Here is a 15641-nt window from a genome sequence, read left to right as displayed (position 1 = left end):
GCAGTGATGTATGTTTTCTTAATGGAAACACACCAGATTCTGCTATTTAGAAAAGTATAGTAAAAAATTCAGTGGCACTCTGTAAAGTACTGGTGGCGTAATTCTCCGTTTCATAAATTATCCAAGTGCCATTCACAGAGTGCACAAATACCCTAACTCAGCAACTGTAGAACTTTGTTTCTAAAATAACTATAGTTGCCGGTAGTCAGTGTAATGATTCCACTGAAGGCTTTAAGAAAATGATTGCTTAATTCAATGGAAGTTCCTTTTGAAGAGAATTATTATCATGATTCAAAACAAAAATTTAAAATTTCAGCTTTCCTGATATAAATTTAAAAATAAGAAAGGCCGTTGAAGAAATTAAAATAAAATAAATTAGTAATCCAAAACATATCTAGCTGTCTACAGATGAACAGCCAGGCAAGAAGCTGACATTAAAATAAAGCCAACTTAGTATCAATCTCCACAAAGAGGAGGATCCCGAATCTAGGTGTTAGACTTTGGAAGAGTTTCTCCTGTCTCTGCACGATATACAACTGTGAAAGGAGAGAAAGAGACTTTAATATTTATGTGGATATATACCAAGAGAAAAGATCCTTTGGATATTAGAGAAAACAACATTGAACTTATTGTAGGAAATCAAGAAAATGTCTGAGAAGGTGGCAGTGGCAAGCCAGTGTAGTACTGTTGCCCAGAAAACTAAATGAAATCAACAAGAGTTAAGCTCAATTTATGGATGCTGGCAGCATATGTTACTGAAGGCATAATACATATTTTTCTTGGAAATAAATTCTATTTCATTATTTTATTTTGTGCATATCTCAAAAGAAGCCCTATTTTATATAGTGAGAAATTTAGTAAATATTAAAATCTCTTGTGTATACCAGTCAGCAGCTTAAACTGTGATATTATCTTTATATATTGCCTTACATTTTCTCATTCTGGATTTTTATCTCATATATTGAGTCGTCTTTTTCATTTTTACCCAGATTAAATATGTGCAGGGAGATCTTTTTACTTGTCCAGAAACAGATTCCTTGGCTCACTGTATTAGTGAGGATTGTCACATGAGTGCTGGCATAGCTGCTATTTTTAAGAAGAAGTTTGGTGGTGTTCAGGAACTTTTGAATCAACGTAAGTAAAGGGCCAAGGTAGAACAGTTCATAGAACCACAGAATCTAGGTACTATACAGTAAAAGTGAGTGTTATGCAAATAGATTCTTTCAGATGACAGATACACTTTTTTATGTCCTGCTCAACTAATACCTTTATAATGTGCTCCGGATGGGGGGTTTTGAGTGGGGGAGTTTCTAGACTAGCTTTTGAGGGCATTTAGTGGTCAGGGACAATTTCCCCTTCTTATTTCATTGTTTCCATTAGAAACCATTTAAAACAAGTATAAACATAGTTAATAGTAACAAAAATAATAGTTATCAAATAATGTTCAGAAAATAATGCCTCAGAAGAGGTTTAACTTGCTGTAGCTGTACAACTCTTTCAAATGGAGCTACTAATTTTCATCATATTGTATGCCCCTGCCTTGTAAGACAAGCAGCCAGAAGTTCTTTACTTTTTGTTACTTTACTTTTTGTTTAAAAGTATCTAAACAAGGCCTGTGTTGTTGCTACAATAGATGAATAGAACCACTAGGTCAGGTGTGTCAAACTCAAGGCCCAAAGGCCAGATACAGCCTGTTGGGTGCTTAAATCTGGCCCATGGGGCCGCCCTGGAAACAGTGGACTGGCCACGGTGCTTCCGCCAGCAAAAACAGTGTGGGAGCCCCAACACAAGTGACGTTGAGCTGGCCAAAGTCCAGCCCCCCCCAGGTCAAACACAACCCTGATGCAGCCCTCAATGAAATCGTGTTTGACACCCCTGCACTAGGTGATTGAAGAGCTTACTTTGTATGTTAGCTCTTGGACTGTGGAAACTATTGATGGGGTAGGAATTTTATCAGTACATTATAGTTTTTAAATGTGCCCTATATGTAGACCATGGGTATCAAAATCGCTGCGTCACATGACATCACGTTTTTCCCTTTGCGGAGCTGGGGTGGGCGTGGCCTGCGTGTGAGGCACCCGACCCATGTTTGACACTCCTGATGTAGACTATTAATATACTTGTTACCAGTTTATTCAGTTGTACTACCTAGTATAATGTACAGTTGTAACTTGGAAATGTTAGAAATATGACAATGATCATATTACTTCACCATTTTAGAACAAATATAAACACGTATCGAATTTTTATCTACACTTGATTAAGTGTCGTTCAAAATTTTTACGTATGATCAATTTATATATTATTTAGTTTCTTTCAAAAAAATATATGAGAACGGGATGACCATGGTGCTTTCTTATATGTTTGTTATGATAGTTTTCAAAAATAATAAACATTTTCGGTGCTCTGAAGATTAGGAATTAACTGATTTTTCTAAAAAAAAATCTGACATAGACAAGAAGACTGGAGATGTGGCTATTCTGAAGAGAGAAACTAGATACATATATTACTTGGTATGTCATTGGGCACATTACTGGTATTTATTCTAGAGATAAATATATGATTTATGCATCAAGAATTATGATTGGCAAAAGTTAAACATCCTCTCCATTGACAAATATTGCTGAAATTTTTAATAGTTTTTCTGAAGGAATCACTATACAAATGCAATGTTTGCTGCATGAGAGATGAGCCGTGATGACTCAGTAGTTAGAAGGCAGCATTGCAGGCTAATTCTGCTGTTTGCCAGCAGTTCGATTCCCACCGGCTCAAGATTGACTCAGCCTTCCATCATTCTGAGATTGATAAAATGAAGACCCAGATTGTTGGGGGCAATATGCTGACTCTGTAAATTGCCTAGAGAGGGCTGTAAAGCACTATGAAGCAGTATATAAGTCTAACTGCTATTGCTGTTACTATGTAATAAGTTTTCAATTGACATCAGATAATCACGGCTTTCCTGTGATAAGTGGCATTGTTTCAATTGTAATCAAATTCAATGATTCATGAAGTTTTACTTCAGTGTTTGCAAATTAAACCAAATCATTTAGAAGTAACATTCTAAATCAGATTTCTTCTAAATAAATTGTGTTTATAATTTGAGTATATTCCGATCATGTCTATCTGAAAGCAAGTAGTGAATGGGTCTGAAGGATTTTAATTAAATTTTATTCATTTATCCTTATCCTCTAAATTATCATCCAAAAAGATTTTTTTAGAATTTATTCTATTTCTGCTTATTTTCACTAGACAGCACACATAACATCTAAGAATTCCTTTGACTGATGGAGTGAGGGTGCCATTTTATATTTATTAGTTGATTGGGTCATATTCTTTAAAACAATCTTGAGATGAAAAACTTGTTATATTGTTTATGGATGGAATTGTAATTTGAAACATGGTTGCATTATTTTAAGAAATGTCCCCAACTGGTATTTTTTTAAATTCTGTCAGGACATGGAATTCAGTGTCAGTATGATTTCTCTATTTTTTAAAATGACCTTGAGGATTTAACCACAAAATGTCAATATTTGTCAAGGATTCTTGACAAATTATTCCCATCCTAGGAATCAAATTTAAAGTATATGTAATTCACATTTTTATCATTTTAAATATCAGAGAATAAATATTTTCATAAGTCTGCACATGACAATTTATTTTTAACATATTTAAAGTTATAATGATGTAATTAGATAACTGATCTCCAGTATGCAGTCACGCACTGTTTCAGGATTAGAACCTAAGTCTCCAACTAAAAATAAATCATGCCTTTTTTGTTTTGTTTTCCAAGTTAATTACCGTTTTTCTTATTTTTTTTTTGAGCCCCGAAAAAATGGCTAGGCCGTCTTTTTGGGGGTGACTTAATTCCCCCCCCTTGCATCTTCGGGTGGGCGCCGACGGCTTGGATGTTGACCTCGGCGTTGGTGGGGCACTTCGTATCGGGGTCAACGCAGGCAGCACCATATCCGGGTGTGCCACAAAAGTACTTCCTAACGGCAAGCCCCCCCACCATTCCCCCCCATTTCGCATGTTTTAATATAGGCCTTAATTTGGGGGGAGGGGCTTAATTTCATTTCATGCCTATAAAACATGCTGGGACTTCCTATTGGGGGAGGCCGTATTGTTGGAGAAACAGGGTATGTAGGATAGTATATTCTTGTGATCTGTCGTTCATTGGCTTAAATAAAGGCTTCCAACTTTTCCCCTTAATATTAATCACTACATTAGGGATCCCCAAACCATGATCCATGGACTGGCACCAGGCCACAGCATGCCAGAAACAGGCTGCACAAACAAGTAAAGCCCCATCTGCCAGATGCAGGAAGCATGTGAAAGCATGCCCCTTCCGGTCCATGGAAAAAAACGTCTCTCTATAGAAACTTGGGGCCAATGCACTACATCATCAATGAAAATTTTTGAGGATTAGTACATGAGTCTTTCCCAATGCAGTCTACAAATCCCATTATAGTAATTAATTTCATAAACTTTAATTTTAAAGATTTAAAATCTAATACATTACAATAGTATATTAACTGCAATCCTTTGTATATCTATGCAGAAGCAAAGTGCATTGGATTTGTTCCTGGGTTAAGGCTGCAATTTGGAACATATTTATCAAGGATTTCCCACTGAATTGACTGAGATTTCTAAGTAGACATATAACATGCAAAATAAAAGGAATCAAATCTAAAATGTGTCTAATCTACATTTTACCATTTTTTTAGATCTCAAAAAACAAATATTTTCATAAACCTACATATGACAACTTAGGAAAGAGTTTAGAAGCTATGAAAATCCATTGTCTGAAAAATGCAGTAACTCACATTTCTATGCCAAAGTAAGCTCATTTTTATATTATAAAGTTACTATACTATATTTACACATTGACAAAATAGTTTTTCATTAATTGAAAATCTTTTACTTTTTTATTTATATTTTGTCTATGTAAAGGCTCCACAATAAGTCCAAAAAAATTCTGGAAGAGCTGCTGACTTTAGATTAAGCACATTCAGAATATATTTTTGTATATTTAAAGCAAAAGACCTGTTTTCATTGAATTTGAAGGTGTTATTAAATGGAAAATAACACTTTTTAAGTTGTGATACATGGTTGTATAACTGAGAAAACGTACAGTGTTTGAGAGCATCACACTTCTTTAGCTTGAAAAATGTGACCGAAAATGAGCTGCTTGTTAAATGGTCATAATTATGGATGAGTTTAGATTTTAGTTTAGTGATATACCTAATAAGCTAGTGAATGAAATTTAGTTCCTTAGAATGTTACATCCACACTTATATTTTTGTGAGATATAAGATTTTTTTCCACATGTGGGCAAATAATAATGGGGATGTTTCTTTAGGATAAATCAATAAGTATGACTATTGAGATATTTGGCATGCGATTAGTATTGTATCATATTTACACCTAATATGTTGGTTTGAACTAATCCTTGTTTTGGCACTGCTTATATGTTTCCTATAAATCATGGTGAAATAAATGTTTCGAAGAAAATACCCAAAAGAGACACCTTGTATGCTGTGTATTTCAGGATTGGTTGTGGACTTGACCGTCTGGACTGGAAGAAAGTTTCAACAATGCTGGAAGAAGTATTTGAAGATACTAATATTCATATTACAGTTTATACTCTTTAATTCCTAGTAGAATTGTCTGTTCTGTTTGTTGTTATATCCTTGTATCAGTATCTTACCTGGCATATGCTGATAGTGTTATCTTAATTCCAGTGTTCACAATTCTTTAAGTCCTCTTCTGCTCTACTCAAATTTAAAAAAAAAGTCAAAATGTACATTCTAGTGTTCAGATACTTTGTGTATCTATCTCCTATTTAGCAATTGGAAGATGTTATTTTAAGAAAAACACTCAACAAAACTGATTTTTTTAAATCTAGATTGGCAATCGTGGAAAAGATTGGAATAGGATGGAAAATTATGTTTAAATGTTTACCAAAAATAAGATGTTCACGTATATAAATAAAAGACCTTTTCCAAATATGAGTGTTATGTATTTATGTTTTTGAAATACTGCAGTATATCAGTTGTACATGAAACATTATTCGTGTCCACCCAGGTCCATTGTTGAAATGTATGGAGGTGCTATGTAAACATTCCACGAACAAGTTTGTACACCTCATAGAATGCCGGATCAGATTTGCTTAGGTTGTGTCTTTAACAGAGTACATATTGCTAAAATAGTAAATGAGTGATAGATAAATTAATGTAGTGTGAATATGAAGGCAATTTTTGACTATCTCCAGGCCAAATTTATAATAAAAATGGATAATGGAATAAAAATCCTATTTTAAATCTCTGTGAAAGTGGCCTTTTCAAATTAGAAGTGTAATTGGGGACAACTTACTGAAAACTGGGTGTGTTTAGTGACATTGTATTCTTGTCATTTGTTTAATTTTAAAAATAATAAAATAAAAATGCTTTAAATAAATTTTGTAAGCAGCTGAGCCAGTATTTATTGGGAAATTATTTCTCATTGATTAACAGAGACCAAACTGTTTTATAATGTATATGCTAATTAGTTCACAAGTGCAAAAGTACTTCTAACTCCCTCAACCAATGCTTTGTGAATGGTCATTGTCAAAATAATTAGTAATCTCTCCGTATTACATTTCCCTTTGATTTCTGCTATTCACTGCATATTAATTTAAAAAATGTTAATGTTAAAAATGTTAATGTTTTAATGTTAAATTTATTTTTTGAAGTTTCTTTGGATGGGACTTTTCTAAACTTGTGATAGAACTTTGCTTTGATTCTGTTCTTTGTCATTTGTAATGTTTTCAATTCTATGTGAATAACAGCACTGCAGGTTTATGTATTTAAAAAAAAACAGATCTCTACATATATTTTTAGTCTATCAGCATAGCAGTGTGTCAGCTGGAGACTTCTGGTGTTTCCTATTTCAAAGCAGCTCTGGAAAACTGAGTTGAGAGTCCCAAATGTTAAGAGTATACCATGCTTGTTGCTCCATGGGTTGGCACATTTTTTTCCTGGAGAGACAGAAAAAAGAGGCACAAAGTGGTTTTGTCAGCAAATGGTGTTTTATTTCTTGCAAAATAGGAGAACTAATACAAATGTTCCTTATTTTGGCAAGAGTATGGTTTCTTCATTTTTTTTAAATTCATAAAATCCATTTGGCACCCTTTATGTAATCAGAGACACTTTCATAATAATGTCTTCAAACCTAGGTTGATAATTATATAGAGATTGAGATTTTTGAGATTGAGATTTTTGCCAGGTAGGATATGAAATAGACAGCAAATAAGTTTCCTAAACAAACAAATTTAATGTTATACTTTTAAGATTCCAGGTTAATTTTATTGCAATTTATGTGTTTGTTTTAGTGGATTAAAACAACTCTAAAATATGATTTATGTTCTTTTTTATACTCTGATTCAAATTGATGTGATTTGCAGCACGGAATTTGTACTGCAGAAAATGCAGCACTACTGGAAAAATGCATCACTATAATAGATTGTTATATTCCTGTTTAAACAGCATAGCAGATGGATTAGGGAGAGGGATGTGGTTTAGTTTTAGAACATTCCTTTGCATTTAGAAATACTGTTTTAATTCCAGTGAAGTATCTCTCTGAAACCTTAGCAGCTGCCACTGTTGAATTAGATCAGTGTTTTTCAAAATTGGCAGATTTACAATGGGTGGAGTTCTAGGAGTTGAAGCCCACACCTTAAGGGTGCCAAGTTTGAAAAATACTGAATTACAATAGATACATCATATGTTTCGCTTCTTGTAAGACTGATTCCTATATTCATTTGCTATTTCCACCAATCGGTTTTTCTAACTGACCTAATGTAGATACATGGAATCACTGCCATATGGAAGTGGTGAGTGAAGAAAAAATGGATTCCATGGGATTCAGACTCTGGAAGCACTATGGAAAAACAAGCTGATCTGTGAGTCCAGGTTGGAGCAGAAACAATCTTGTAAAGAGGCAATAAAAAGATGGGGTTTTCTTTTTAAAAAGGGGCAATTCTATATTTTGCATGTCTTTCACCAGAGAAAGAAGATCACCTCTTTTCCATGGTTGACTGAAAACCAGGAAAGAAAGACTGCAGCCATGTAGACATCTGTGTTAAAGATTAGAGAATTATAATACATAGCTAGAGATTAGTGAAACATGCAGATTAGAATTCTAATCTAGAGGCCAATTTGAGCTATGGAATTTTTCTATTTTTGTGCATAATCCACTCTGAGGGAATACTGTTGTAGCTGAAAGCAACTTTGGAAATCACTGTCAATTTCTTTTTTACTTTTGTGCTTTTTCAACCTCTAGTGTTCTATGTCTGCATATAAAAGACTTGAATTCTTGATACTTATTCTGGGATCAGCCTTTAGTTAAATGTTTCTCCTCGATCAACCTATTGCCAGGACATTCATTTCCTCTTGCTGTCTCCTGGATAAATCTAAGGGGTTCTGCAATGTGCTAGCGGTTGATAAAATAGGATTCAGTATGCCTCTGCAATGAAATGCAGAGATGTGTGCTCTAATCTGCCCAAAGCTGCCTCGTTAAAAACCAAAATAAAGTTTGCTTCTTATGATCTTGACAGCTTGAAGACTTGTGGACTTCAACTCCCAGAATTTCTCCTCCAGTCATACTAGCTCAGGAATTCTGGGAGTTGAAGTTCACAAGTCAAACTTGCAAAGTTCTGAAGACCCTTGCTTATGATGGCCTGAAAAAGTACCCTAAACAGGGAGATTTCAAAATTGCGCTTAACACTAACCTCAGTGCAAAAGTTCAGCAAGCTTTTCATCATAAAATTGGAAGTTCTCTTGAATGTCTTCCCAGGGTGTAAATGCCTTTGCTGCTTCTTCCTCCTGCTCTACAAAGTTTTGCCAGACATACTCAAAATCTTGAGGTTTCATGATCCTCAATTTACAACCAGCTGTTTTCATTTTCTTCAAGGCGGTTTGCATGTCAGGTTCCTCCCACATGAACAGACGACCTATTGCCATGGAGAGATGTAGGTTCTTATTCTTCTGAAGTGCTTTAGTTATCCGATCAGCACAGCCTATACAGGGGCTACAACTGGAGTACCAGGTGACATTGTAGCACAGGCCAGACTCGCACTTGGGCAAGATAGTATTGAAGAAGGCATCTTCTGCATGGGCTGCTGCATGTTCATCTTCCAAGTAGCCCCGTAACATTTTGGGCTCCTTGCCCTGAATCTCTATGATATAGCATAGGAAAGTCTTGTTTCTTCCTGAACTGTATTCGACGTTCTTGAACTGGAAATTGAAAAAGCAGGCTGGAAGCCGTTCCCTGGAGAGAGGAGTGAAAGTATCAATGTGGAAACAGAGTTTATAATGTAACCCCCTGTACGGTTTCTATTTTGTTAAGATAATTTTATAACAACACTTGCTCCCCAAAGTATACAAGTGGGAAGCAACTTGACACTATTTCCCACTTAGAGTTTATATAGAAGCAACCTCACCAGTTAGTACTGTGGAGTTTGCTTTGAATTAGAAAAAATAAAAAGAGATGATTCACACAATATTACAACTATCAGCAGCTTTTTTTGTTGTTGTTTTTAGAGCTATTTCCCCCCCAATGTAATGCTGTCTTAATGTATTGGGCAATATTTCTTAACTGGATAAAAATTATAGAATTTCAATTTAGTACTTTATTGGGATTTAAACTGGAAAGTTGTGCAAAGGGTAGATTGTGTGCTATGTACTGTTTTTGTAATCTATTGGAGATATAGCCAATTAAAAGCATAATTTATATATTTTATAATGGTGCTGCAGTCTACTAGAGAAGTATATAATTATTCTACATTTTCGTTATCTAAAGCCAGTAGCCAGCAAGCACTTTACTGACATTTTCATTTCTTTTCTACCAGTTTTCCCCTCAGAATGGATTTTTTAAACTCATACACATTACCCAATCAATATTACTTAATATAAAAATAAAATCAATAAAGCATAAATAGTTCTTATTTTACTGAAAATGGATGATATAATTATCAAGTCTTTTAATGTAAACCTTTAAAGACATTTAGCACTCTTTTCTTTAATTGCAATATAATTTAAATGACTTTTATACCAGAAGCCTTATGGAAAATAAATGTAAATCATCTAATGTCTCCATTATTTTTTAAAGATTCCCAAATGCATGTTCAGTGAGATGTGAACATGTGAGAATACTACAGAATATTTTCAATGGCAAATTTGTAGGAAAGGAAAAAAATCTTAATTTTCCTGTCCCAGTGACCCCAGTGACAATGTTAACAATAGCCTAGATGTTGCAGTGTAAGATGATGGTGTAGAAACAGTATGATTGTACCCCCAAAACATTTACAATTTTCTGCAGGTCTGTGGTAATGGCAATGGATATAAGATATTTTTTTGGCTTTTTCATTGCAGAGAATCCCCTTCCCTTCTACTCCAGTCTAGTCCAATTAAGAGATTAAGAAGGAAAGGAAAGCAATCTTCATAACACATGTATTCATAGACTTTGGATGCATGCATGTCTATAATGACCATTGCCAGGAAATTCAGATGTCAGCACCTCTTCAATTATCTTGATTTCTTAGGCAGTTGATCTATACTGCTGTGAAGTATGAGATAAACAGATTTTGAATTAACCTTTCTGTATAATACTGATGTACAATTTATATATGCTGTTGGAAAATTTAAATTAGAAAATTTTAAGCTCTTTGTTTTGAAAAATTGTTCATGTCTGTTATTATTTTCCCTCTGGGTTCCAACTAGCAAACTTTTATACTACACATTTTTGACAGAATGCTCACTATTATTAAATACTGAAGTAGTTTTCTCATTATTTTTATTGACCCTAGGAATTTACAGGTAGCCCTCAAGTTCATTTAGTGACCATTCAAGTTACAACAGCACCAAAAAATGACTTAAGTTATGACCCTTTTTCACACTTATGACCATTGCAGTGTCCAGGGATCATGCGATCACCTTTTGCGACTTTCTGACAAGCGAAGTCAATGGGGAAGCCAGATACCCTTAACAACTGTGTTACCAAATTAACAACTACGGTGATTCACTTAACAACTGTGGCAAGAAAAGTCATAAAATGGAGGAAAATTCACTTAACAAATGTCTTAGCAACATTTGCAAACACAATTGGGCTCAATTGTGGTTGTAAGTAGAAGACTACCTGTATTATATATCCATATGTTATTAGACAAATGTTTTCAATCATTTCAATATGATTATATGAAGGGTGCATCCTGAAAATAATTGAATCTTCCACCCCATAAAACTGTTTTTCTTTTAAAGAAAGGATATATTTTATTTTGGCTAAATACAATTTAAATAAAATAAATGACCAGGTTACTCTATTATTGACAAACAAAACAGAAAATCTTGTGATATCTTTAAGATTAAAAAAATGATTATCTCACAAGATTTTCTGAACCACAGTACAATGTAGTTTCATTTCCACATTGATATAAAATATAGAAGCCCAAAAAGTGATGGTGGCTGTGCACAAGAGATTTATTAGGTGTCACATTTCTTGTACTAATGAATAGATTGGTCTTTATTTAATCTGTATTAAAGAATTTTGAACCTCTTATTTCTAGATTAGTTCTTTTATGAAAAGTTATATTTTAATATTCTTCCACCTGAGGAGAGCCATCTATCTATCCTGAGATCAGTGATAGGATGCTATTCCTGCTAAGTTGCTTATGTCTTAAAACTGGTTATAAAGGAAAATGGAGCAAGGAATAATCTTAATTCTAAAAACTGATCTGGCCTTAGGACACACAGTTTCAGAGATACATCAGTTTGGGGCAGAGTTAAAAGAAACTTTGGCAAGAAAGCAAATTTATAATCTAGTGATTGTAGCTGAAATGTTTTAACTGCCAGGGATAATTAGGCAGCACTTGTTATTAAGGTTTTTAATTCCTCATTAGCTAAATGTCTTTTTTCATCAGGCTAATATGTAAATAATTGAATCTATAACTTAATTTTGTGGCCACGGGGGTGATGTAAATCTTAGAATAATATTGTTTTATGAATAAAACATTTAAATTAAACCTGATGAAGAAAACTGGCATACTTATTGAGGATGTAAAGAAATTTAACAATATTAAAAAAGCAGGCTACCAATGTTACTTTTATTTTAAATAATATTCAATCTATTAAATAAAGTAATTTGACACAGACTCCTTAACCGAAAATTTTAGGTCTGGGATAAAATTCCAATCTAATCCCTGATGCAATGACGACATGAGGCTGACAGTGAGAAAGACCTCATCATCTGTATGACCTTTAGCTTCTTGGAGATAACATGTAATATAACTATCATCAATAAATTAAACATTATGCTTTCCTAGTTCCCCAGGGTACATAATTTCTAATTTGCTGTTCTAGCAATCGAAACAGAACTAAAGACTAAAAACAGAATTAAAGACTCTGCCTTCAATGAACCTATTTAATTTGGAGCTTGTCACTCTCTCTCAGTCCAACTCACCTCATAGGCTGGTTGTTGTGAGAAAATAGGAGATGGAAGGAGTAAATAAATAAATGATCCTGCATAACTGCTAAATTTAAGTCACGTCTGCTTTCAGTTGAAGGGCACGTGGACTTGAATGACATAATGGGCAGTCACACACCAAATAGATTTATGGAAGTCAAACCAGATATTAAATATGATTTATTCCACTCACGGGCAAGCTTAAAATTACATATTTAAGTAATGTTATATATTTTAATAAATATTAATGAGCAGGGGTGGGATTCTACCAGTTCGCACCTATTTGCTAGAACCGGTTGTTAACATTCTAAGCAGTTCAGAGAACCAGTTGTTAGAAGAAATTACTGGCCTAATCCTGTAAGGAAGGCAGGAAGGAAACATTCTGGTGTTGCTTACAGAAACTGCCTCTCCGTTAACCCTTATTACATTCTTGGCAGGACTAGACTTCCTGTCTCTGGAACGTCTGGAATTTTTTCCCTCTGCTTTGCTGGTACTTTGCTTGTGTGGAGTAACCATTCAAAGTTACAGTGGCACTGAAAAAAGTGACTTATGACCATTTTTCACACTTATGACTGTTGTAGCATCCCCACAGTCATGAGAGGCCAGGCGAGGAGATGCGTGCCTCGATGTGAGTGATGTTGAGTTGGCCACACACCCAGCCAATAACATGACCACCAAGCCATGTTCACCCAGCCACATGACCACCAAGCCATGCCTACCACTTAAGCCACGCCCACAGAACCGGTTGTTAAAAAATTTGAATCCCACCCCTGTTAATGAGTATCCTCCAGTCACACATTTGATAATTTTTGTTATGATTAAAATTACAGTTTAACAACTTTTGACAATCTCTGAGTGCCATTGCCTATTGGCATGTCGGGGGGGGGAACACACATGGTCTTGATCTTTCATTCAGTACTACTTTCCTTTGCATTAGAAACTATTACTTTAGGCAGGAGTTCCTGTAGGACAGAATACTTACAAAGACTTAGAAGAGGGAACTGTGAGGCCTGTGTACCTGTCCTAGCCTTGTTGATCCTATATGCTGCTAAAACACCATTACCTCAAAAATGGGCAAGGTTCTCTGAAAGGAATGGAGAAATTCCATTGCGTGCTTTGGTTCAGCTACCGGAATATCTTGGGGCAGCTTTGATTTAACTGACCAGAAGCAATGCCCAAAGGCATTTTTGAACCATGAACTGGAATTATTTTATAAGGACTGTAGTGCAGGGGTGTCCAACCTTGGCAACTTTGAGCCTTGTGAACTTCAACCATGGCTGGCTGAAGAATTCCAAGGGATGAAATCCATAAGTCTTAAAGTTGTCAAGGTTGGACACCTCTGCTTAAGTTTATAATCTTACTAGGGAGTTCAGTGGGATTTATTGCTTAAAGGATGGAACATTTGCTTACATTCTTACTGTAGTTTCAAATAATACAATACTCTCTGCACCAACTTACAAATTGGCCCAAATTGCTTTGTTGCTATTTTTGCCATTAGACAAATGACTAAAATTTATTTAGCCATTGCTCCACCCTGGCATGGCTTAATAGGCTAGGCTAGAAAAATGAATGCCTATCGTAAGAACTGAACTTTAAAGAGCTTTCATCTAGAATTTGTCTATAGCAAAGTATAGTGTCAGGGTTTCACTGCAAGCTTCACTTATTAACACTTACTTTTCATAGGTCACGTGTGTTTCTAAAAAAAAACCAAATGCCATAGACAGACAATGATTCCAGCTGACAATGACTTATCTAGATCTTTCACTGACACTTATAGCAATTGTTTTTTTTTTTTAAATGTACAAAATAAAAACTGAACTGCCACAGCTGAGGTTCTAGCATGCCATTTAGGAGATTGTAGGATTTGAAATCCAACAAATATGAGTGGTGCTTAGCTGATGAAAGGTGTGATAAACCAGTTAGTTGATTTTTGATTAAATGTGTGCTATAAAGTCAGATTTGAGTCTTAGCAACTACACAGACTAGTTTCTCCAGGAAATATAATTACAATAGTTAGTTGTAAAAAGCACCAAGATAATGCTACACACTTGATTCTGAAATCATATCAATAATATTTAATTCAATTATAATTTAAATTCAATTATATTTAATAACTTATACTAAACCTTACAAATGCTTAACAATTTTTTTTCTTTGATTCCCCTCCTCTATAAATGATTGCAGAAAAGAATTCCTGATACAGAATGATCACTCAGGCTAGGTTTGTTTTTCTCTTATCTCAATCCTTTCAGAGTTATCCAATGAACTTACCACTCACTGCTGCAATTAGGCCTTTCTGTTTGTCTGATTTTATGTACCTCCAAATAAACTAGCAGTTCTTATTTTGCCAGGGAATGAATTTAGCCTTAAGTTTCTCCAGTTCTATCCTTTCCTTTTCCCTATCAGTGCTTTTTAACAGTTGGTTTTTTTTATATGCATGCTTTTAAGCAATCTTATGGGCTTTGCAAAGCAAAACTGTATTGCTAAGTCATAGATAAAATTTCTTTTTTTCATTTGCAAGGGGAGAATAATCATTTTAGTGTCACACATGATCATGCTAAAATAAGTGGCTTTGCTCCTGATATACCGTATTTCAGCTCAGCCTGGCTGGATATAATTTAAGTCGCTCCCCATTTTATTGCAGGATTGAGATTCAATCTGCTTTCATTATTAACAGCAAAATCCTCACATGTGAGACTGGCATTTCTTTTTAAAGAAACCTGTGCAAACATGTTAGCTTATGCAGATTCCTAAGCAAGGAGTCGCTCCTATCAACTTGGCAATGAAATCGGGCTCTTACCCTGTGACAATTTCAAAGGGTGGCAATTCCTCCAGTTCCTTCGGCTTTTCTGCCTCCGCAGATTCCTCTGCATTTTCAGCCTTTTCACCATTCTGGGCTACTGGAGGTTGTTCCTGCTTCTCAGCCATCCTGTTGTACTGTAGTGGGTGCCCAAAGACCACAGCAGCGGCCAAGAACTGGGCACAGGCTTCAGAAGCAGAAATGGAGCAGGGAGGGAGGCAGAGAGCTGGAGATGGCAGTTCTCAGGAGCTATATATGGAATGGGTGCAGTGGCAGAGATGGGAATAGGCTAGGATGACCCCTAGCACTCTCGGATATCATCTCCTTCACTTTTAACTCTGGCCTG

At 35.1% G+C, this 15641-nt stretch overlaps 2 protein-coding genes across 16 annotated transcripts in view; one reads left to right on the top strand and one right to left on the bottom strand.

Moving 5' to 3' along the window:
* Positions 1–5862, top strand: part of OARD1 (O-acyl-ADP-ribose deacylase 1) — an 8474-nt gene extending 2612 nt beyond the window's left edge. For all 15 annotated transcript variants that reach the window (XM_026678186.2, XM_087959879.1, XM_087959881.1 and 12 more), the window contains 4 exons: positions 990–1134; positions 2455–2513; positions 4725–4837; positions 5549–5862. In XM_026678186.2, coding sequence (XP_026533971.1) covers positions 1068–1134; positions 2455–2513; positions 4725–4837; positions 5549–5651 — 342 coding nt within the window. In that variant the 5' untranslated portion in view covers positions 990–1067 and the 3' untranslated portion in view covers positions 5652–5862. The remainder of the gene's footprint in view (positions 1–989; positions 1135–2454; positions 2514–4724; positions 4838–5548) is intronic.
* APOBEC2 (apolipoprotein B mRNA editing enzyme catalytic subunit 2) lies at positions 4896–15641 on the bottom strand. Its single transcript, XM_026678180.2, has 3 exons — positions 15296–15641; positions 8768–9306; positions 4896–7015 (listed from the first exon to the last, which is right to left on the bottom strand). Exons 1-2 carry the CDS (start codon positions 15421–15423, stop codon positions 8769–8771), a joined length of 666 nt encoding a protein of 221 aa, XP_026533965.1. The 5' UTR covers positions 15424–15641; the 3' UTR covers positions 4896–7015; position 8768.

The sequence above is a fragment of the Notechis scutatus genome, chromosome 3, assembly GCF_049901735.1.
Source record: "Notechis scutatus isolate UNSWTSFEM ecotype Mainland chromosome 3, rNotScu1.2, whole genome shotgun sequence".
Classification (NCBI taxonomy): domain Eukaryota; kingdom Metazoa; phylum Chordata; class Lepidosauria; order Squamata; family Elapidae; genus Notechis; species Notechis scutatus.
Note: the sequence above shows the minus strand (reverse complement) of the source record. Positions and strands in the feature narration are given on the sequence as shown.

Bases quoted from the DNA above. Each gene is read 5' to 3' on its own strand.
- APOBEC2 (XM_026678180.2), bottom strand. From the start codon at position 15,423: ATGGCTGAGAAGCAGGAACAACCTCCAGTAGCCCAGAATGGTGAAAAG. The intron at 9,307-15,295 runs GTAAGAGCCCGA...TCCTCTCTCCAG, and splicing joins CCCTTTGAAATTGTCACAGG to GGAACGGCTTCCAGCCTGCT.